The 23,698-nt window shown below is 36.9% G+C and overlaps 1 protein-coding gene across 2 annotated transcripts in view; it reads left to right on the top strand.

The window, feature by feature from the left end:
- LOC131962945 (neural cell adhesion molecule 2-like) overlaps positions 1 to 23,698 on the top strand; it is a 433,656-nt gene that overhangs the window by 375,384 nt on the left and 34,574 nt on the right. For both annotated transcript variants that reach the window (XM_059328060.1, XM_059328059.1), the window contains exons 13-15: positions 2,504 to 2,623; positions 3,648 to 3,769; positions 11,655 to 11,829. In XM_059328060.1, the coding sequence (XP_059184043.1) occupies positions 2,504 to 2,623; positions 3,648 to 3,769; positions 11,655 to 11,829 (417 nt within the window). The remainder of the gene's footprint in view (positions 1 to 2,503; positions 2,624 to 3,647; positions 3,770 to 11,654; positions 11,830 to 23,698) is intronic.

The following is a 23,698-nucleotide window of genomic DNA, read 5'->3' as shown; positions in this document are numbered from 1 at the left end:
TTGGAAAATTTTTACCGGTAGTTATTCAAATGAGAAATAGTGTAATTTTGTCATACACTTCTGTATGATTGGACTTCTTTTTGCATCCAGTGGAGTCGCCCCCTGCTGGCCATTAGAAATAATGCTGGTTTAAGGCACTTCTGTATTGCATCAAGTAGAGGTGTGCTATTAATAGCATGTCACCTACTTCATCTATCTGGTGTATCATGGATGTTTATTCTTGTTATTTCCTTTAATTCTTCACGTTGCTATCTGCATGATTGATGGTTGCCACATATAACATGAACTCTGGTCCTGTCTGGCTCAACCTGCTTTATCATCTATTTTTCTCTAAATGGGACCATCATTTACAAAATAAACATAATGCTTTATTATAGAAGACTTGAAACCAAAGATTGAGAACATAAACTCATTAGGAAAATGTTTACTGAGGTAATAAATCAAGTTATGAGAATATTTATTAATTTATATTTATAACATTTCATGTGCCATTGAACAAAATGTTCCCCGATAATGAATAAAGCTATTTACCAAATTACAAAAGGAAGACCATAAATTAATTTGGAAAATGTTTACTGAGGTAATTATTCAAGTGAGAAGTAGGGTCATTCATTTTGTCATACACTTCTATGATTGGACTTCTTTTTGCATCCAGTGGAGTCGCCCCCTGCTGGCCATTAGAAAGAATGCTGGTTTAACCCTTAATAGGGCACTCATTGAAATACTTGCAAATTCCAAATTTCAACCCTAGAGAATATTGGAGGATATTACATACTGCCAGAATGTGTAAAAAAAACGTACGAAAATAATATTTTGAGAAAAAAAATTACGAGATTAAAGTGGCAAATCTACGAGAGAAAAATGCGTAGATTTATGAGATTTAAAGTGGTGAATCTGGGAGAAAAAAAGTAGCTTTTTCCCACTTTTTTCTCGTAAATCTGCGACTTTTTTCGCACAGATTTGCCACTTTAAATCTCATAAATCTGTGACTTTTTTCGCACAGATTGGCCACTTTAAATCTCTTAAATCTGTGACTTTTTTCACGCACATTTGCCACTTAAATCTCTTAAATCTGCGACTTTTTTCACGCAGATTGGCCACTTTAAATCTCTTAAATCTGCAACTTTTTTCGCACAGATTTGCCACTGAAATCTCTTAAATCTGCAACTTTTTTCACACAGATTTGCCGCTTTAAATCTCTTAAATCTGCAACTTTTTTTTCTTGTAGATTTGCCACTTTAATCTAGTAAATTTGCATCTTTTTTCTCGAAATATTACCTGAAGTTACCAAATATAGTTCTTTGCCTGATAAAGGGTTAAGGCATTTCTGTATTACTTTAAGAGGGTATTGTCTTGTGGAATCAAATGGAGGTGTGCTAGTATTCTTAATATGTTCCTTAATTCTTCACTTTGCTATCTGCATGATTGATGGTCACCACCAAGGTTATAATAGCATGGATTTTTCATTAGTTTTAGTATTAATTTTGTTGTGATTTTTTCTTTTTGAACTCAGTTACTATTAATTATTTTTTAAAGTGAGTTTATTAGTTTTAATTAGTTTTTGGAAAATGCTTAGCTTTAGTTTAGTCTTTATTAGTTTTACTGATAGATTTAGTTTTTTTGTAATGGGGTGTTTGTTGGGTGCGAGATTCAAAAAAGTCACAAATGTCCCTTAATTTTCTTTGTCTTATCCATCTCAGCCCCAATATGTTTATTAAGTCATAAAACCAGATCGATGAAATAGATTTCATATCAACCAAAAAGGTTTACATATGAAAAAAGTTGACAAAGACGAAAAATAAGGACATTTTCACTATAGTTTTAGTTAGTTTTGTAACCATAAAATACAGTTTCAGTTAATTAGTTATTGTTTTTAAAAAAACTCAGTTAACAAAAATGTTTTTTCAATTCTAGTTTTCATCATTTCGTTAGTTTTCGTTAAACTATAATAACCTTGGTCACCACATACACTACTGGGCAAAAGTTTTAGAACACACCAACTTTTCCAGAATTTAATTGAAAATGATGCAGTTTAATATCTCAGTGTACTCTGAAATGAATGCACATTTGCAACATTTAAAATTCTTTATTGAGCATGATAGTGTTTTGAAAGTAAAAAAAAGATTCAAAATCACATTTTATGTTGGACTAAAGGACTAAAAAAAAGACACAAAATGACCAAAAAAAGTCACAAAATGACTTACAAAGACATGAAAAGAATTCAAAAATGGACAAGACTCCATAGAGTTAAGTTGTTAACCCATTTCTTGTTCCCTGAAAAAAAGGCCTACTTATATAATTCTGAAATGTACATTATTTTTCAGTTTTGGTTAACCTTACCTTTTTTTATTTACCTCTGGCAGTTCACCACTTACCTCTGTACCATTTCAAGCTGTTCATTTGACGTGAACTGCTTGAATTTCAATTAAAAAATTGAAAACTAAAACTTTTGACCGGTAGTGTATGTCCATGTGACATGAACTCTGTTCCTGTTTCTCTGCAGCGACGGTGGTGCTGACGGGGCTGGAGCCCAACACGACATACGAGGTTCGAGTGGCAGCTGTCAACGGAAAGGGTCAAGGAGAGTTCAGCCACACGGAGAGCTTCCAGACTTTACCCATCCGTGAGTCAGTTTCCACCCTGCCAGCCCCACACAGCTCATTTCCTGACACATTCTTCAAAATAAGAGCTTCTCAACTCGTTAAGATCCAACCCAAAAGGGATTCTTAGAACTGTTCTAACAGCCGCTTACACATGGATCCAGTCATAATCACTTTTATTCATCACTACAATGGCTTTATAGCAATTAGATTGTTCATTATTGGCACATCCCAGCATTTCACAAATGTGCAGCGGCTGATCAAGTGCAAACCCCGGAGTGTAAAAATGTCATATATATTTTATAAAATGGGACTGTAAACGGGGATAAAAAAAGCAATGAAAGTTCCCTTGGATTCATATGAGAAAGATATTTATGTTCTGATTCCACAAAATCAAATAAAGATATGTGATAGCTATGCAAACATGCTGCAAAATATATTCAAAGCATCAGCACCTTCGTGAAATGAATTCTATTTGCCATCTTATGAAACTCCGGCGTCCTTATATTTGAAATAGTTACCGCCTCCTCATATTTCAGTGATGTGAATCCAGATTATTGGAGCTTGGAATAGATCCTGTCAAATTTGTGTCTTGATGTAAAACCTCTGCATTAAAAATTATATACTGCAGGGGTTTTATGATAAGAATTTTATTTATTCTGGCAATCTGGCACAGCAGGGTTGCAGTAAATCCATGCGAGGCCATAGAAAAAGTATTTCCACCGTTAATATTATACAGCAGAGCAGCTACTGAGAATGAATGTTAGAAAGAAGACCCAATTAGCAAAATACAGTGAATAATAAGAACCTCCAGTCAACATTAGTTATAGCCAGGCAGTGGGAGTTGCCTCGTAATATGAATTTAATTCAGCTTTAAACCTTCTCTCTCCTTGTACTGCATCCTTATCTCATATCTCACATTGCCACCTGCTCCCCTCCTTGGGAATGCACACACACACACACACACACACATTCTCTTACAGAAAAAGCACACAAAGACATATTGTTTTGCATCTCTGCTGAAGCCTCCTCCTCCTGTTCCCTCAGGAGAGCCGAGTCCGCCGGCGGTCCACGGGCAGAGAGGAATGGGCAAGGCCTACAGGCTGGGGCTGGTCAAGCAGGACGATGGAGGGATGCCCATCGTGGAGTACATAGTCAAGTACAAGACTGTGAGTTTTACAGGGTTTTTACAGTTTAACATGGCTTCTACATCTATCAGGCCTTCTATCCAGTGGCGGTTCTAGACCAGTTTTACTGTGGGGGCCAAGCAGGGGCCAGTGTTTAATCAGAGGGGCACATTAAAAACAGCAAAGGAAAGTACTTAAGCATTCAAAATTATTTAAAAATATCGGTAACACTTTCTATGAAGACTACATCTATAGTGCATTATGAGCGCATTCATAGTGAATTATAATGCTCATTATAATCAATCATAATGCATTATGACTGCATTCATAAACACATATAAAGCTTCATGATGCACTATATCAACAGTTATAAATATAGCTTATAATGACTTATAAATCCAAGTGTCTTATGAGTGCTCTTGACTGGTTATAAACTACAGGCTGACTGATGAGGCTTATAATACATTACAACTACTCATACCCCTCTATACACACACCTCAACAATCAATTGTTATAAGGGCTCATAGGATGCCATAAGTATAAATAAATGATCAATGTATGCTTTAAGTAAAGTGAGGTTCATATAGACGCATCTATAATGCAGTATAGCTAATCATGATGAATCATGAAACATCATGTCCTTATAACAATACATTCATTGATGAGACGTACCAACAATAACAACTATTTTTATACGACGATGACATTTCTCATTTTTGTGCACAGTTTTTTTATTTTGAAAGTGCAGTACAGTGAGAATTATCTTTTATATATACATATATATATATATATATATATATATATATATATATATATACACACACACAAAAGTTTTTAATGCACAATTCAACTATTATACAATATACACATTCTGGTTTCCTTTTGTGTACAATGAGATATTGTTTGAACAAAAAATAGGTAAGAATTGTTCCGTCTCTCATCTTTAAAAATTGATCATTTTATTATTAATTTGACACAGGGGCCACAGCAGGGGCCAAGGGCTTCTTCACAGGGGCAGTGGCCCCTGTAGGTCCCTGTGTAGAACCGCCACTGCTTCTATCAGGTATTTTCTAAGAATCCACATCATTAACCCTCCTGTTATGTTCGTTTCACAGGAATAGCAATAATGTTATTGGGTCAATTTGACCCGGGGCATGTTTAATTATCCAAAAGTGTTTGTCTATGCACCTTGAGCTGGAAAGTTGAGAATTTATGCAAGTTGAAAAACTGTCAGAGAGGAGGGCATGCCAGACAATAGGAACAACATGGTCTCACAGGAATCCGTGAAATAGCCACGGATTTGCTTAATTTAAAATCCGTGGAATAGCCACGGAATCACTCAAATTTCCGTGAAACTGACACGGATTTCACTACAATGCAAGTTAATGACAGTCATCTCCCGTGGCTATTCCAACATACAAAGTGATTATGTACATTCACTGAGTGAATGTTTAGAAAATAAAACATATATTTCTCGCTAGAAATGTGATCAAAATCCATTTTTATGCAGAAACTAAGTCAAAATATTGATTTATTCACTAAAAATGAGAGAACTGTCCGCCATTTTTTTTGTTCTGACCGCCGGGACCTTGAAAGTCACGTGACTTGGAACAAACCAATAGGAAACAATATCCATGGAATAGCTGCGGGATGGGTCATTAACTTGCATTGTTGCGAAATCCGCGTCAGTTTCACGGAAATTTGAGTTATTCCGTGGCTATTCCACGGATTTTGAGTTAAGCGAATCCGTGGCTATTTCATGGTTTCCTGTGAGACCAGGTTCTTAGGAAAACAATAGTTTTGCTGGGACAAATGTCTAGCAATGTGTCTAAGTGTGATCAGGGACTAGGAGTATTTTAGTACAGCTTAATGCAGAACAAGACAATTTTAGAGTTGAAGTTAACTTCTATGAACTGAAAACACACAGAAATGGTCAATGTTCAAAGCTGAAAAACATCCCAAAAACAAATTCATGGCCATTCAGAAGTATCTTGTTTACCATGGTAGCAACTAGTCAATCACAAGGTAGACACGCCTTAAAGTCTATCCTGCTTGATTGTCTATTCAACACCAAATGGGACTATATTTTTTTTTAAATGAATATCATGCTGTTTGAAGAAGACTTGAAGTTTCTGATTGAGATCATAAACTCATCAGAAACATGTTTACTGAGGTAATAAATCAGTGAGAAGTATGGGTTTTTTTAAAAATAGATTTTTAGTCTTTTTGCAGCCAGTAGAGTCGCCCCCTGCTGGCTATTAGAAAGAATGCACTTCTGCTTCCACTTTACAGACTTTACTGAGAGGCTACATCCAATTTATTTCCACAGTCTGTGAGACTTCCATGAGAATAGAACATCAACTGATTGAAAATGTCTCACAATTTTCACATTTCATGTGCCAATGAACAAATGTTCCCCTACAATGAATAAAGCAAGGCTGCCACTTACCAAATTAACGAAAGGAAGACCGTCCAACCTGGTGGAGGCGTTTTTGTTCATTTTTGTTCAAAGCTGAAAAACATACTAAAACAAGTTCATGGCCATTCAGAAGTATCTTGTTTACCATGGTAGCAACTCGTCAATCACAAGGTAGACACGCCCTTAAGTCTAACCTGCTTGATTGTCTATTCAACACCAAATGGGACTATAATTTACATGATGCTGTTTGAAGAAGACTTGAAATTTCTGATTGAGACCATAAACTCGTTAGAAATGATTTACTGAGGTAATAAATCAGTGAGAAGTAGGGTCATTTCAGACTGAGTGGCTACTTCCACTTCATTTACACAGTCTGTGAGACTTCCATGAGAATATTACATCAAAATGTCTCACAATTTTCACATTTTCTGTGCCATTGAACAAATGTTCCCCTACAATGAATAAAGCAAGGCTGCCACTTACCGAATTATCAAAAGGAAGACCGTCCAACCTGGTGGAGGCGTTTTTGTTCATTTTTGAAGTGTGTAATTTTGCCTTGCATGAAAGACTCAAAAACAGCTCCAAATCATGGCTTTCTTTTTTTGTATCTGACAATAGCAACACACGATGTGACACTGGGAATGCATTTTCCTCCCAGAGGAACGCGCCTGACTCACTAGCTCGATAGTTTCCCGTCAATTGAGTTGAATGTTTGCGTTGGTGGCAAAATGAATAATGCTCTGCCTGAGAATGTCTATTTTTTCTGTCCTTGTGTCGCTTACAATTTTTAAAAGAGTACACACAAGCTCTCAGAATTCACTCATCCATTTAAGTAGTTCATTTTTGGGGGGTGTAGAATAGAAAAAAAGCAGCTTAAACTCACAAGATAAGGCGAGGAAGCAGAATAGATGGCACTCGTACAAAAACTCTCCACAGGACTAAGTGGATTTGAGCTTGTCCAAATCTCCTATCTCCCCAGTGCTAATGTGTCCAAGCAGGCATTTCTCTGTCTCATTGAGAAAGGGACGGCGATTTAAAATAATACAGCCGTAGATGAAAACACGCTGCAGGAAAGAGGGTCAGGAAGTGTCATCAAGGCTGAGCAGGGGGAAAGGCAGATGCTTCACACCTCAGTGATCATAGTCTGGCTTCAGGACGACACTCATCATAGAGGGACATGGAGAAAGCATGGGAACAGATTAATATGCATGCACACACAGTCACCTGACAATCCAGGCAAATGTTAACTCTTAATAGGGCACTCATTGAAATCCTTGCAAATTCCAAATTCCAACTCTAGAGAATATTGGATGGATGGAGGATATTACATACAGCCAGAATGTGGACTGTGTAAAAAAAAAAACATACGGACCCGGGGGAGGGGGGTAATATTTTGAGAAAAAAGTTTACGAGAATGTGCAGATTTCTGAGATTTAAAGTGGTGAATCTGCGAGAAAAAAGTTGCTTTTTTTCCTCACTTTTTTTCTCGTAAATCTGTGACTTTTTTCATGCAGATTTGCCACTTTAATCTAGTAAATTTGCAACTTTTTTCTCAAAATATTAACCCCCTCCCCCGAGTTTGTATTTTTATTTTTATTCATACTTGGCCCTAATATGGCGTCATAGTCAAGTTCTCCTGGTACAAGTCACTGAAGAATAACTCTGTTTGTACGACTGTTTCTTGCAGATTTTTTTTCAATTTTTTTCATTTTTTTCCATTGGAGGTCAAGGTCAATAAAGTTATTATTAAATTATTATATTATTATCATACTGATTGGTCAGATGTCATGGTGTCACCACCTGTGATATAGTCTGATCTTTGCTGATTAGCTGGAAGAAAAATCCATGTGAGACATGGGGACCTCATTTTGGATATCCACTGAAGTTACCAAATACGGTTCTTCGCCTGATAAAGGGTTAACCACATTGATGCCCTGGAACAGTGGCGGTTCTAGACCAGTGTCCCTGTGGGGGCCAAGCAGGGGCCAGTGTTTAATCAGAGGGGCACAATAAAAAACGGCAAAGATGATATTTAAGCATTCAAAACCTTTATTTTAGCGTATTTAAACATCTCATTTAAGTGTATTTGGAAGATACAAATACATTGAAACAATGAAACTTACCAACAATAACAATTATTTTTGTGCACTATTACTTTTTTTATATTTTGGAAGTGCAGGACAGTAATAATGATCTTATTTTATATATACACAAGCTTTTATTGAACAATTAAACTATGAAACAATGTACATACTCTGGGTTCCTTTTTTCTACAATGAAGTATTGTTTGAAAAAAAAATAGGTAAGAATTGCTCTTTCATTCATCGTTTTTCATCACTTTATTATTAATTTGACACAGGGGCCACAGCTGGGGCCAAGGGCTTCTTCACAGGGGCAGTGGCCCCTGGAGGCCCCTGTGTAGAACCGCCACTGCCCTGGACCTTGACAATATTCTCTGTCCTCTAACATCGAGCGGGAAATGTTCCAAGGAGGAAGGACTTGTAAGCACAGTACATTTGGCACATGTGCAGCTCTTGGCCAGACTATTCAGTTTTTCAATCCTTTGTTTGCACTCGGTGGCAGAACGAAGAAAATGGGAGGAAGGAGTGATGTAAGGAAGGGCAGGAAGGCTACACAGGAACAGAAAGGTATCAGAGAGGTTGTGTGAACTTGCAGAGAAACAGAGGATTACCTTTTCTTTTAACCTATGCGAGTGCATCTGCGTGGGCGTTTCGCGACTGCAACTCAATTTGTGATTGCAGTAACTCTCCGAATCCCCAGATTAAAAAACACAAAGGGTAAGCTGTTGTTTGTAACGTAGAACAACACTTCCTCTGCTCTGCTCTGCTCTGTTTTGAATATGAAATGAAGAGCATTGATTAACCCCTCTGAGCAGTTGCAGGGTGTGTTTTGTTTTTTGCTCCTGTCGCTTTTTACTCACTGTGGCTTTTGTTGTGTTGTTTTTTTACTGGAATATAAAAGTCCTGCACATCTGTGTAAATAGCCCAATTATAACTAGAAGAAGGGAGAACTCAAAAATATGTTTTGTCCAGTACAGCAGGGAAACCTTTCCATGCTGCTGCAAAATGTCTTTAACAACCCAGAGCTTCACAGGTCAACAAAGACAGCTTTTGATGTGATGAGTGGTGTTTTGATTGACAGGCAACAAGAAAGATGAGCATGAGAAATGTTATATGTTTTATATTGCAATGTATAAATAAACATCCTTTATTCATTTATCTATCTATCTATCTATCTATCTATCTATCTATCTATCTATCTATCTATCTATCTATCTATCTATCTATCTATCTATCTATCTATCTATCTATCTATCTATCTATCTATCTATCATCCATCCATCCATCCATCCATCCATCCATCCATCCATCCATCCATCATCCATCCATCCATCATCCATCCATCCATCCACCCATTGTCCGTCTAGCCATCCATCCATCCATCCATCCATCCACCCATCCATCCATCCATCCATTGTCCGTCTATCCATCCATCCATCCATCCATCCATTGTCAACCCATCCATCCATCCATCCATCCATATTTTCATTTGTTTATTTATTTATTCATTTATTTATTCATTTATTTATATATTTATTTAGCATTTTCTCTTATCTTCCTTGCCCCTATTTTCTGAGACTCACTTGGCAACAAATAAAAAAGCAAATGTTGAATTTATTTTTGAATATTTAAATGTAATTCACAACATTTTTTCCAAGTGCTCACAAATGTTATCTGTATTAAAAATGCAAAAACTTAGACATGTAGAAGAAAGTTATTCTTAAGCTGTCAACAAAGGCAGCTTATGATGTCACGAATGGTGTTTTGATTGACAGGCAATAAGAAAGATGGGCATGAGAAGTATGATTTATATATGCTGTATATTACAATGTATAAATAACAATAATTTTTTTAATTCATTCATTTTTTCAAATAATTTTCTCTTTTTTTTCTTGCCCCTGTTTTCTGAGACCCACCTGGCAACAAATGACAAAAACATATGTTGAATTTATTTTTTCCCCCGATTGACCCATTTGTCACACATGATCCTTCAAGGATAATTGAGATTATGAAGATCTATTCATAATTTTTGGCTATGATAGACGGTGTTATTTGCCCGGGTTTTTTTTTCCAAAGACAACATGCCATTCAATCTTGCCAGTGTGTTGTGGGGTTCAGACAGATTGTAATTTATATTATGAAGTTGTAATTATGATTCTCCAAATCCATAATTAGTTTAGACTTTTGATTTTAATGTCACAATTCAATTAAGATACAGATTAACTGTCACTCACATTTTTAATTATTTTATTGAAAGATAGGCTGCAGTGTATCAAGTGTAATATAACCACAATTATTTCCTGAATGCACCATACTTAACCCTATGAAGCCAATTGTGTCATATTTGATACACAAGTTTTTGAGGGCTCTACATTATTTTTTTTCCTGAAAAAACGACACCTTATTTGAAAATTTGTCAATTGTCATGTTATTGTATTTCAAACATTATGCATTAAATAAAGCAACATACAGTCTTTTTCTCATTTAGGTAAACTAAGTAAAGGTTTAACTGACATAATTAGGTATATTTAGAGTGAAATTGAGATATCTCTCCAACAATTCAAAGAAATACATAATTGGGGTTTTTTTTGGTGTGTATTTTTAGATGGCAAAAAGAAGAGCATTACAGATGTGTTGGAGACAAACAAACTGAGCAACAAATTGCACAAAAATACCAGATGTAGCAAAAGAAAATGTGCTGGTTTCACTGGTGGATCCATCATTGCAAAAACTTAATATCATCAGATGTATGATCTTGTGATATATGGGAAAAAAAATGTGTTAACGCTTTATAAGGTCCTTAATAACCATTAATTAACAAGTAATAAGGCATTGTTCTCGCTTTATATCCGGTAGTTGCAAAAAGCATAGTTAACTTATAGTTAACTTATAATAGATGAGCAATAAAGTATATTTTAATATCAATAAGCAAACAAAATAAGATTAATAAAGGCATGGCAAAGACATAATGGGTGGGTCATGGGTGTTTGTAATGCCATTATTAACACTTATATAAGCTTATAAACACACAATAATGTTAATAAGCATCTTGTAAGGACTTACAAGGGCCTTATTACTTGTTAATTAATGGTTATTACAAGGACCTTAATATAAAGCGTTACCAAAAAATGTTGTATGTTTGAGGAAAATGTTAAAGGGAAAGTCTTAATAGGTTAAAATGTTTTCTATGTTTTGTCAGTAGTTACCTGATGTATCAGATATGATAGAAATTAGAATTCATATGTGCAAATTGTTATTTTTTTAATTTATCAGATGGTTCAATAAACACTTTTTTTTTTTTAATGGAATTTTCTGGCAATTATTTCATGGTTCAGGCTTTATAGGGTTAAGTCCACATGATAAAACTTTCTGTGTATGAACCTTTTCTGTTTTTCTCCTCTATTGTCTCCTTTTCTGCCCTCTCAGGATAAAGAGGAGCAGTGGATGACCAAGCTGGTCCCGGGAGCGAATGATTTTGCCATGCTGCAGCCGCTGCAGTGGAACACAAGATATGAAGTGGAAATCACAGCGCGCAACGTCAAGGGCCTCTCGGAGCCAACCTTCTATCAGTTCTTCATGCCACAGAAACCTGACATTACAGGTAAAAGCATGATAAAAGCAGGCTTTGTGTTGGGAATTTGTCATTTTAATATATCCACTCTTGCTCTACCTGCCTACTTCTAACTGGTATGGAATGGTTTCTGAAAGCCCCTAGAGAACATTTGTGAACTTGTTGTGTTAAGCGGTGTGTTATTTGTGCTGCTGGAGAGAGCGATAGCATTGGCGATAACAAAAGCAGGAGAGCAAGATGTACCGGTGGAGATAAAGCGAGCCTCGGAGAGAAGCGGGCCTCTTCCTCGCATTGCTTTCCGGACAAATGAGTCTGCTGTCGGTGGAGAACTCGGTGCCTGTGCCTCTCCTGCAATGGATTTCTGTTGAATGACGTTTAGATGTGAGAGCTCAGAAAGAAGTGCTTTGCTCTAATGCTGTTTTCTGGTGTTGCATTGAAAAGCCGGGCTTTCTTCGGCTATAAATCATCATTTTAGCTGCACTGAAAACCTCTTTTTGACATTGCATCATTTACATTTGACCGGTTATCTGCAGGATTATGGAAAAAGCGTCTGCAGCAGTTTGATGTCTGAAAGCACGACAAAAAAAGAAACTAAAGCAACAGAGACTGAGCTACACTGAAAGAAATGTTTGTAGAAATTACAGTAAAACACTGTCAAATTGCATCAGAATTAGGGGGTAAAGTTAAAAATTGTATATCGCCGTAGTAGACACTTTTAATCAACATAAATCAAAGATTAGCACAAAACTTTTACTGTCATGAACTGTAGAAAACACACAGTTTTGCTGTTAAAAATATAACATTTTCATGTAAAATGAATGGAGGAATACCATAATGTCACAATGACACAATTAGGCTAAAATAACAGGATTATTCAGTCTAGATTACAGTTTTGCTGATATTTACATTTAAATTTACAGTAGAAAACCCACTCACAGTATTTTTTTACAGTGAAGTTCTGGCAACCACAGCTGCCGGTATTTTACCGTAAAATATACAAAAAAATACTTTACAGTGTACTTTTAGTCTCTGATGTCTCTGATCAAGCTACCAATAACAATGCAACTCAATAGTGTCTTTCCATCTGTTTTTTTTCCTTTAAAGTTAGGAGAGCTTACAGATGAGCCACTGGAGACATTACAACAACAGCAATAACAGTTTTTACAGGCTGAGTATAACTCCTTTGGATGAGTAAAATGAACTAAAATCAGTGAAATTAAAAATAATGTGAGGAGAGGTTTGCAGCCACCTCGATTGGACTCTGGGTCAAGCTGGTTTAAGGACCATTATTATAACAGTCAGTACCGTTGTAACCTTGAGTTATTAAAACAAATTTTCTTGTGTGCCGCCACAGTGAAGTATCTGCAAACTAACTATTCCAGGGGTCGGCAAACTTTCGAGAAAAATGTTGTAATGGAGCCGCAAACCTTTTTTTTTTAGCCTTTCAATGAAGATGGGGTCATAATGAGCATTTATTAGTATGATTTTGTCAGAATGCAGCGAGGACCCAAGTGCAAATGAGGCTGGAGACTGAAGAAATATCTCAGGGGATTTGGAATGGAAGGGAAACTCAAAACTAGACTTGATGTTGGCAAAATTTAGAGATTAAGATGTCGAGCCGTAGACTTTCTTAAGTTATGGTGCACATTTTTGTTGACTAAAATGTAAAAATAACATAAATGTAATGCTGTTTATAAACCTTTCCTGTCCTCTCCTCTCTGGTCTGTGTAAACAGCCTTCACTTCTGTCTGATTTTTTGTAAATATTTGACTGTTCGTCTTTTAAACAGGATCTAGTTATTCCAAAAGGTTTATTTTTGGCAAAATTTTAAAGGAGACATGTAGAATAAAGTGATTTTAACAGAAATATCACTGTTTATATCTGAATATCCATTTACAAATTCCCACACAAACCAGCATTTATTATTGTGGAAATTAATCAAAATAATTTTCTTTTACCCAAAGTTGTAGACAAATGCATTTTAGTCAAAATCTCACTATCAACTTACTTTATTTTTAGGATTCTCTGCTGGCATATGGATAACGCAAAGTTTTTTTTCAAGAATTCGAGGTAACACAGGGAATGTCACCAATACACAAATGGTAATTTTAAGGAATAAGTATGGCTTTAACATCCACCCTTTTTTGGGATTTTTACATATGCGATATACAGCTGCATCTCAAAAAATTAGAATATCATAGAAAAGTTTATTTATGTCAGTAATTCAATTCAAAAAGTGGAAATAATACATTATATAGATCCATTACACACAGAATGAAACATTTCATGTCTTCATTTATTTAATTGCCTCTAATTATAATGATTATGGCTTACATTTAATGAAGACCTAAAATTCCGTGTCTCAAAAAATTTGAAAATTACAAAAGACCAATTTTAAAAAATATGTATAATATGGAAATGTTGGCCTCTGAAAAGTATGTCCATCTATATGACTCAATGGTTGTTTGCTATTTGACTTGAACTACTGTAAATTTACTTTTCCATCATATTCTAATGTATCAAGATGCACCTGTAGTGCACTATAGACTATAAAATCTGTATAAAAATGAATGCATGTGGTATCTTTATACAGTAAAAATGCCATCGCCAGCTGTTACCTTTTCACCCCAAACACTCGGCTTTGTGCTTCATGTTCAGGCATTCTCATTGATGACGTGCACACAAGGGATTCATTCACACCTGTTCAAATAAACAGCACAAATGGTGCGATCACACCAGGGTTCCCTTCAAAGAAACCCAACAGACCACGAGTGAAAACACCCTCCGGCTTCTTCTTTAAAATATTATTCTCCTCTTCTTTCTTCTTTCTATTTATCCTGTGGGGTTGCTCTGCAATTCTGCACCAGAATGCAGCGCAGACAGAAAGCTTCCGCATGGCTGGTCCGGCTCATTTCTCATTTGAAAGAGCGACATGCAGATGGTCGTATGAGCCGGTACACGAACAGGGACGTCTCTTTTCTGGCTCTGTGTCGTCCTGATGTTGAGGTTATGTTCAAACTCCCCGAGAAGCGTTTGTGTTTGTCGAGTCTCGTGCTGCTTGTGATGCTTTTTCTTTGTTTAGCCTCGTGCTTAATGTTGCATAAAAATTGCCTGGATGTGCAGGAAGCTTCTCATTTCCGAGTCCTCTGGGCCGTTTGGGCTAACATGCATACTCGTGTGCAGGAATGCAAACAGAGGCTTTGAAATATGCAGCATGCAACTTAACCCTCTAAACCCCGAGCTGTGTCATGGTGTTGCTTTTTTTACATTTTACTCACTGCGCCCTTCTATTTCACTGCAATAAATAAGTCCTGCACCTTCTATTGAATCAGCACAATCATAGATAGAATCGGGAACAACTCAGAAATGTCTTTTGTGAAGAATAGCGCAGTTAAAGTGACATAAATCATTAAAATAAAATAAATTTGTATGTTCCATTTCCCTGATAATATTCTTTTTTTAAATTGGAATAAAATGCTAATTATATACAAAACCTGTTCCAAGTGCCCACATGTGTCATGAACATTGGGAAAAAACCTTTAGTCTCCACATGTTATACATGTCAAACTATTTTCATTTTTACAACCTGTACTTACAACCAGGTCTTTAAATGAACTTTTTTGACCCCCAGTCAACATGGCTAGTAGATTTTTAAAGTTACCAGCCAATTTTTTTCCCATTTTAAAAGTGTCTTTTGTGTGAACCCGACAATCCTTACACTACAGGTGCATCTCAGTAAATCAGAATATCATAGAAAGTTTAATTATGACAGTAATTCAATTCAAAAAGTGGAAATAACACATTATACCAATATCAATTACACACAGAATGAAACATTTCATGTCTTAACTTATTTAATTTCTTCTAATTACAATGATTATGACTTACATCTAATGAAGACTTCAAAAAATGTAATATTACAAAAGACCAATTTTAAAAAATTATGTTTAATATGGAAATCCTGGCCTCTGAAAAGTATGTCATCTTTATGCAATCAATACTTGGTTGGGTCTATTTGACTTGAAATACTGGAAATAGTCTTTTCCATCATATTCTAATTTATTGAGATGCACCTGTAGATGTTATTGATTTCTTTGTCAAATACTAACCACTCAGGACCCGACAGCCATTTCTAATTAAAAGTCCTTGTTTTCATCTTTTCCCCTCCTCTTTCATCTCCATTGTCCCCTCTTTTGCTCTTCTGTTTTTTTTACTCCAGGTAAATATCGCCATATTTGTTTGTTTTGCCTAACTACCACGTAACCAATGGTCGTGTGACACGCCACGACATACTGTTCATGGCAAATGTAGGATTAGTTCTACAATCGGTGTTGCCAGATAAAGATTACATTTCCCAGAAAATCAAACACAAAACCGCCCAAATTACTTGGCAGAAAACAGATCTAGAAACACTGACGTCTCTCAAATTCTTTATTCATCACCAGCCAAATTGGCTAGTAACTTTACAAATGTTACCCGCCAACCTCGCCTGTCCTCTCCTCTCTGGTCTGTGTAAACAGCCTTTGGTTCTGTCTGATTTTCAGTGAATATTTGTTTGCAGACTCAATCATGGCTTCACAGTGTTGCTGAGGAGCAGAATTTAATGTTTTTAACAGGATCTAGTTATTACAAAAGGTTTATTTTTGGTAAAATTTTAGATGAGACATGTAGAATAAAGTGATTTTTAAAGAAATAAGTAAAAAAAGTAAATTTTTACCCAAATTGGGCGGGTTGGTGGGTGTCAATTTAAAGCCCTGCTGACAGCCTCTCCTGTCCTCTCCTCTCTGGTCTGTGTAAACAGCCTTCAGTTCTGTATGATTTTCAGTCAATATTTGTCACGTGACTGTTCGTCTCAGGTGATGAGGAGCATAATTTAATGTTTTTAACAGGATCTAGTTATTCCAAAAGGTATTTTTGGCAAAAAAAAATTAAATGAGACATGTAGAATAAAGTGATTTTAACAGAAATATCACAATTCGAAGCTTTGTTTTGGTTACTTTTCCTAACAGAAGCATCATAACCTATAATCCCTTCAAGGACTGTGGGCAAGTACAAATGCACAGTTTCTTTCTATGATAAACTGTGTATTTTTGACAGTTGCTTGAAGAAAAAATACTTTTCAATCGGTCGGGGTTCAGAGGGCTGAGCTAGAACCCACATGCATTGTTGGAATGAAAATATTGTGTGCACTTCCCCCTGCAGCGCCTGCATTCACATGTGAAAAAAACAAAACAAAGGACGGCTGTTCCAGTGCTGTTTTGCTCTCCTCTCCGAGCCTGTTACCACATCTATTTGTGCTGTTTTGGATCGAGCAAGTGTTTGCCTCTGTCATTACTGCACTGGCTAAATGGCCTGTGAGAGAGTGTGCTGCTTTTCAAATAGAAAACAAGAGCGGGGGGAGCGGCAAGCTTAAGGCGGGTCACTTCGATTGGCTGTCCTCTCTTGTTAGCAAACAGCGGTGCATCGTGGGAAAGAGCCCAGGAGAGAGACGGGAGAGGAAACGCTTTTCTCTTAATGTGTTGGTTTAAAGAAGAGTTCCCGCTGAGCTTTTCGGCGACAAAGCAGCGTACAGTCGACGGAGAGAGGGTTTCTATTTGCTCAAACTTTGTCTCTAAACTTTCCGTCTCTCACATGGGACTCTGCAATTACTCCTTTTTCTGAACCGACGCCGAAATTCATCTGATTCCAGTCCCACACCAATTTACACTTCAATAATGGCAGTTTATTTTTACAGCATCTCCATTAAGCCAAGGCTTCAATCTTAATATTCCTCAGCCGAAATGATGTCCGTTTATTTATATAATCTTGGGAAGTCGTGCAGGTTAAACAGGAAAGCGACTCACATTTTCTGCTCCACTGAATCAAATTGGATATTGAGGAAGTCTGGTCAGCTCAATCAACAATATTAGATGTGAAATATCTGCCGCTCCCAATCATTCCAATTCACCTCCTCACTTGTTTTCACCCTCTCATACAAACACGTAATAAAAGAAACATCTCCTTGTTTCTTTTTCCCCTACACAGAAACTGAGTTCACACTATATAGGCGCCTTCGATATCTCACCAAGCAATTTCTCTCCTCAATTCTCTCACTATGTATTATGCATTTGCAGGTTATTGAATTGGCTCTTTTCTTCCTCTCCGCCACCTTTCTCCGTCCTATTTTAGTTTGTAACAGGCTGCATAACCTTCCTCCTCTCCCACTCACAAAGAATCCTTTAAGGAAAATGCCATTGATTGCAACTCTGCCCTTGGTTCCTTTTCAATTTACTGTTCTTCTTTGGAGCCCTTTTTTCTTTTCTTTTCTTTTTTACAAATCAAAGTTTTCTTTTCACCTCCTAAATCACTGCACTGTCCCTCTGCCCGCTACAATTCCAACACTTGTCTAATGCCAGATTATTTTCCTTATGCTAACACCACACTAAGTGGTCAGATGGCTGAACTGTTCATGTTACACCAGAAGTGTCCACAATAATAGAACAATATTCAATTATGCAACACCTGTTAGGAATCTCTCACTCTCCTTCTCTCTTGCATTCACCGCATTGTTGTGGCGTATCAAAGGAAAAGTAACAGCATGCAAGCATAAATCCTGATGTAGGTTTTTCTTTCTTCTGCAAATATGACAGTATTTACCAGATATATAGCAATGTGAGAGCATACTGTCAAACAAAGCGTTATTTGACGACCTGGAAACAGGTCTGCACTAGCAAATGTTATCAGACTATTGAATGGATGTCATGAGCGGTTATTAGGCCATAAGTATAGCTAAGTAGTGGCCTACTCCACCTGCTAGTAGGCCAGTAGGTTGTTATCAACTTATTGAATGGGCTGCTTTCTAAACGTATGTTGTTTAGCAGCACCCTCTAGCAACCTTAGGGAAGTTGGGGGAGTATAAAGCATGAAAAGTCACTCTACCAGGAACCCAGGACTTTCACCCAGGAGACCGGGGTCCGTGGCCCACGTCGAAACAAAAGTCAACAATGTTATTTGAAGTAACATCAAGTCCATGCATCATGTTTTTGCATGTCTCTTCCGGTGCTCAAGTCATCTGCAGCCTTTTAGCTAAATGTAACCACTTTTTTTTCAGCAAGAAGCCATTCAAACTAATAACAACCTTATCAGCCTACCAGCAGGTGGAGCAGTCCATTCAATCATCCAATAACATTCTCCAATGCCAGATTTTTTCCTTATGCTAAGATCACACTAACATATTATTTGAAGTAACATCAAGTCCCTGCGTCACGTTTTTATGTACCACTTCTGTTGCTCATGTTGTCCGCATTACGCCTTAACTTCTGGTATTATTCCACTTTAGAAGCCATCGTTTATAAAGCCTAATCAAGAGGTTTTTTTCCTAGCCTTAGAAAAGTGGTTTTGTATCATAATCATCAGGAAACTGCAGCTTTTGAACTAAACATAACCACTTTGTTTTCATTCAAAGGACTAATAACAACCTTATCAACCTACAAGCAGGTGGAGCAGGCCATTCAAACATCCAATAACATTCTTCATTGCCAGATTTTTTCCTCATGCTAAGATCACACTACCAGACTTTCAAAGTACTCAAATGGTTGCACTTTACATTGCGCTTTGGTGAGATTATTGCTCAACAAGATATTGACAATCATGGTCCTTTACTTTTTAAACTATGTTTATAACACATAAACAGGAAGATTTTTAAATAACCTCAAAGTTTTATTGTGGTTTTATAAGGAAACAGCAGCCTTTTAATTTAACACACCCACTTTGTTTTCAGTGAGAAGCAATTAAATAGACTAATAACAACCTTATCAACCTGCCAACAGGTGGAGGAGGCCATTCAATCATCCAATAACATTCTCCAATGCCAGATTATTTCCTTATGCTAAGATCACACTACTTAACTTTCAAAGTACTCGGATGGTTTCACTTTTCAGCCAGTGAGAAGCAATTAAATATACTAATATCAACCATCTCAACCTGCAAGCAGGTGGAGCAGGCCCCACTTGCTATTTGTTATGGGCTGAAACTGCTGATAACACCTATTCAGTCATCTGAAACATGAACACATGTTCGAAAAAAAGGCCTCTGTATGATATAAAGCAGTGGTATTTGACGACAAACTGGTTATTTTGTGTTTTTCTTTGCTTCGTCTCCATCTCTGCGGCTCCAATGCCGCATGGTCTACATACCATACAGTATGATATTGCTTGTGTTTAGCTTTGTTGCAGCTGCTGTATATTTCCCGGCTCTCTCCTCCACTTCCAGTCAAGCGCAGTAAAAAACCTTGATTTAAACAGGCGTCATAGATTTTGTTTGAGCAGAGATGCAATAATCTCATCAAAGCACTTTCAAATAATCTGAAAGGGCCGCTCGCCTCTCCCGTGAGCTCGCCTGAAACTTTTCCCTGGAAGTGGTGCCAGCAAATCAAAATGGGAAATGAGTACTTTTATAGCCGTCCATTACATTAATCAATTTCCTCATTCAATGAAAGTCATTATTTTTAAAGCAGTGTAATGAAGAGGACGCATGACAATCACCACTGTTGTCCAATAATTTCCATTATAAAGAGGCTACTCATCCACTTTCCAGGTTATCTGAGGTTAAACATTTTGATTTTATTATGATACTGAATTCATTTCATGGAATTTCCAGCAGCTACTGCTGAATAAATTACCTGCAACCCGAGGCACTCAGGTGCATTTAAATCAAATATTCACAGTTTCAGCTATTTTTAAGGTTAAATATACAATAAAGCATCAGTGAAATGTTGTAAGCCCAGTAAACAGTCTTTGAAGTCTTAGAGTGGCAGTTTTATTCCAGATGAAAAAAGCTTTTTTTAATACAAACAGTGATGCTCTAAAACTGGCACACCAGAAACAAAAGTGTCAGTGAACAATTTCTCAAATTAAAGCTGAAAATATGCGCTGAAGATGACATAACTGACATAATTTTAATCCAAGCCCGACGTTTGTTTGCCTTGTGTAAAGTACACTATAGTCATCATATACCTGAGTAAAGGCTACAGTCCTTAACAGTGTGAGACAAGATCAGTGCTGATGTTTACATGTTTACTCACTCATTTATTCATTGAACAAAGGCTTGTGTTTCCGAGGGAGCGTATTAAACACCAGACAGTATCATCGTCAACTATGTAAATATTTTATCATAAGCGAGACAAGCAGGCAGACGACTTCCTGCTGAGCCGGAGAGGAGCAGGAATGGCGGCACAGTTCTGAAAACAGTCTGATGGCATTTTATTTATTTATTTATTTTTACACCATCCTGAACTTCAAACAGTTTAAAGTTTATTTAAGGCTCTATATTTGAATAGTGGTGGTTTTTCCTCGTCATACTGAGCCGCATTAATATACACAATACACCTGAATGATAATTCAGTATCAGTGGTTTTGTATCACAATCCTAAGGGAACTGCAGCCTTTTAACTAAACATAACCACTTTGTTTTCAGTGAGAAGCCATTAAAAGGGCTAATAACAACCGTATCAACCTGCCAGCAGGTGGAGCAGGCCATTCAATCATCCAATAACATTTTGCAATGCCAAAAATGATCTGTGTCTCTATGAGTATTTGGATGGAAGACCGAATTGTTTATACCAGACATGTTAGACAAGCAAATATTGTATTTTCTAAACTAATATTGAAATGCAATGCAATTTTGTGCTTTCAAAGCATCATGTTGATTGAATATTGGCATTATAAAAGTACATAATTCATCATTTTAACCTTCTGGAGTCACTGATTACGCCGACATGATCAAATCTAACACGTTTTCCAACATGAACAGCAGAAGAAGTCGTGTCTCAGTACCACAAATTCTGGTACGTATTGCGGCTTGCGGTACAACGTCGCGTTTTAAAAATAGTGCATGTGTACGGTCCACAGTTGTAAAAAAGGCTGCAGTTTCTGTTCAGTTTATGTTGTAAAAGCACTGGCTTAGGTTAAGGGCAAAAAACATCCTGGTAAGGCGTTATAAAGGACCATTTAAACAGTAAATAAATGTACGTAAATGCTAGAAGTGACGTACGAGGGTCAATGTCTATTTTATGGTTAATATTTGTATGAAAAGTAGCCTTATTTAGCTTTTTTTAATGGAATTTTCACTCAATGTAGAAAAAACATTAAAAAAAAAAAAATTATACAGTACATTTATAGAAAAGGCAGTATAAAAAGTGACCAAAATGTTCCAAAACTCCAAAGCACTAAGAAACATTATGGCTGGCACACTTTGGATAGAAAAAATATCTGTTAAGTCACATTATTTGTGCTTTCCCCAATAACGTATTCAGTTTTCAGGTACATCCCTAACATTGCTGAAACCATTTGGGACAGTGCAAGTATGAAATATATCGCATACGCTTTGTTTTTGGACTTTTTAATGTGGAAATGACACTTATTATATCTTTTATAACCTGATTCCAACCAGGGGACTGTGATGTGTGTCGATGCAGAAAGTAGTAGAGAAAAAACCTCGTTAGTATGCAGAGTGACTCCACACTGAGGAGACTTAGTGAAGACTCTGTGGAGACTGAGCAGTGACACCTTGTTGAACATGTACTTTTTATCAGGGCATCGTTAGGAATCAACGCCGCGCTGGTTAAATATTATTTCGCTAAAAGCACAGCCTGGAGGCCAGAGTGAAGTGAAGAGAAACAATGAAAAATAACAAGAACAAAATAAACTTTTTAAACGTCAACTCTCTGCTGCAGGCTCTTCTTCACTACGTTATGAGCCAAATGAAGCAGAAAGTTTTTCTCTTTTGGCTCGATTTTTGGGGCTTTTAGCAGCTCTAAAATCTGTTAATTATGGGGAAGATTTGAGGTGTTTTAACAAGTAAAATGAAGGTTGTGACGCATTGTGATGAAGTGCAGTTCATGACTTTAAAACCGTGGCTTTTCGAATTAAATTTCAAATACAAAGACCAAGGTAGAGATGCTTTTGTTACTGCTGAAAGAAGTCTTAACCTCGAAATGCAGCAATTACAGAAAAGTGGACGAAACGTATTGTTGGGGTTGATTGTTAAGGTTGTGCACATTCGTCAAAATTAAGAGTAATTTCCCATGTTTTTTTTATTTCCTCTCCGCTGACTCTTGAGTGCACTTGAGTAGCGTCAGAGTTTCCATCTTGGAAAACGGACACATGGAAGGACACACAGTCTCCTTCAAAGCCGGAAGGATTTAATGATTATGTTTAACTCTCCGAGGGCCTCCTCAAACCAACTTTCCCTCTAAAGCGAGCACTTAAGAAGAATCCTTTCTCACATCCACAAATGATTATGTTTATCCCCCTGCAGATTATCGCCCGCTACCTCCACAATCAATGGACGCCCGTTGGGTCGTCATTAATCGAGTCGCCTTCCTCTCACATCCAATGGAGGCACGGTCAATCACGACTCAGGCCCTAATGAGTTTGTATTGTCAGAGTGAGATGTGTATGAATGGTTTTAGGTGCCACACAAGCAGTTGGATCTCTGGCAATTGAGTCAAACTGCTAATGAGGCTATATATCAACAAGTAATCAGAAGGAGTCAGTAAAAGGGTTAATAGAGCAGGGAAATAAGAATTAATGGCCACAGAGTTGGAGAGTTTGTGAAAATTAAGTCACACTGAATAAATTAGTTATTTTCAAGTGGCTTTGTGGAAAACTGTGGGGATAAGCGAGAGAGGATACTTCGTTTTTGTGATTCAAGGTGGTTAGGATACAAAAAATAGGTAAACGCATCTGAATTTTAACAATATTTAGTTACTTCTACACAACCATCGTCATCTTGTTTTTTGCTGATTGCCATCTTGTTTTTTTGTCCATCTCTATTTCAGTTTCCAGCCATCGCTGTTTTGGTTTTTGTTCACTGCTATCACAGTTTTTGCCCTTCCATATCTTAGCTTTTCGCTATCACT

This window comes from Centropristis striata, chromosome 24 (assembly GCF_030273125.1).
Source record: "Centropristis striata isolate RG_2023a ecotype Rhode Island chromosome 24, C.striata_1.0, whole genome shotgun sequence".
Taxonomy (NCBI): Eukaryota; Metazoa; Chordata; class Actinopteri; order Perciformes; family Serranidae; genus Centropristis; species Centropristis striata.
The sequence above is the reverse complement of the archived record's forward strand: the minus strand, read 5'-3'. Positions and strand labels throughout refer to the sequence as shown.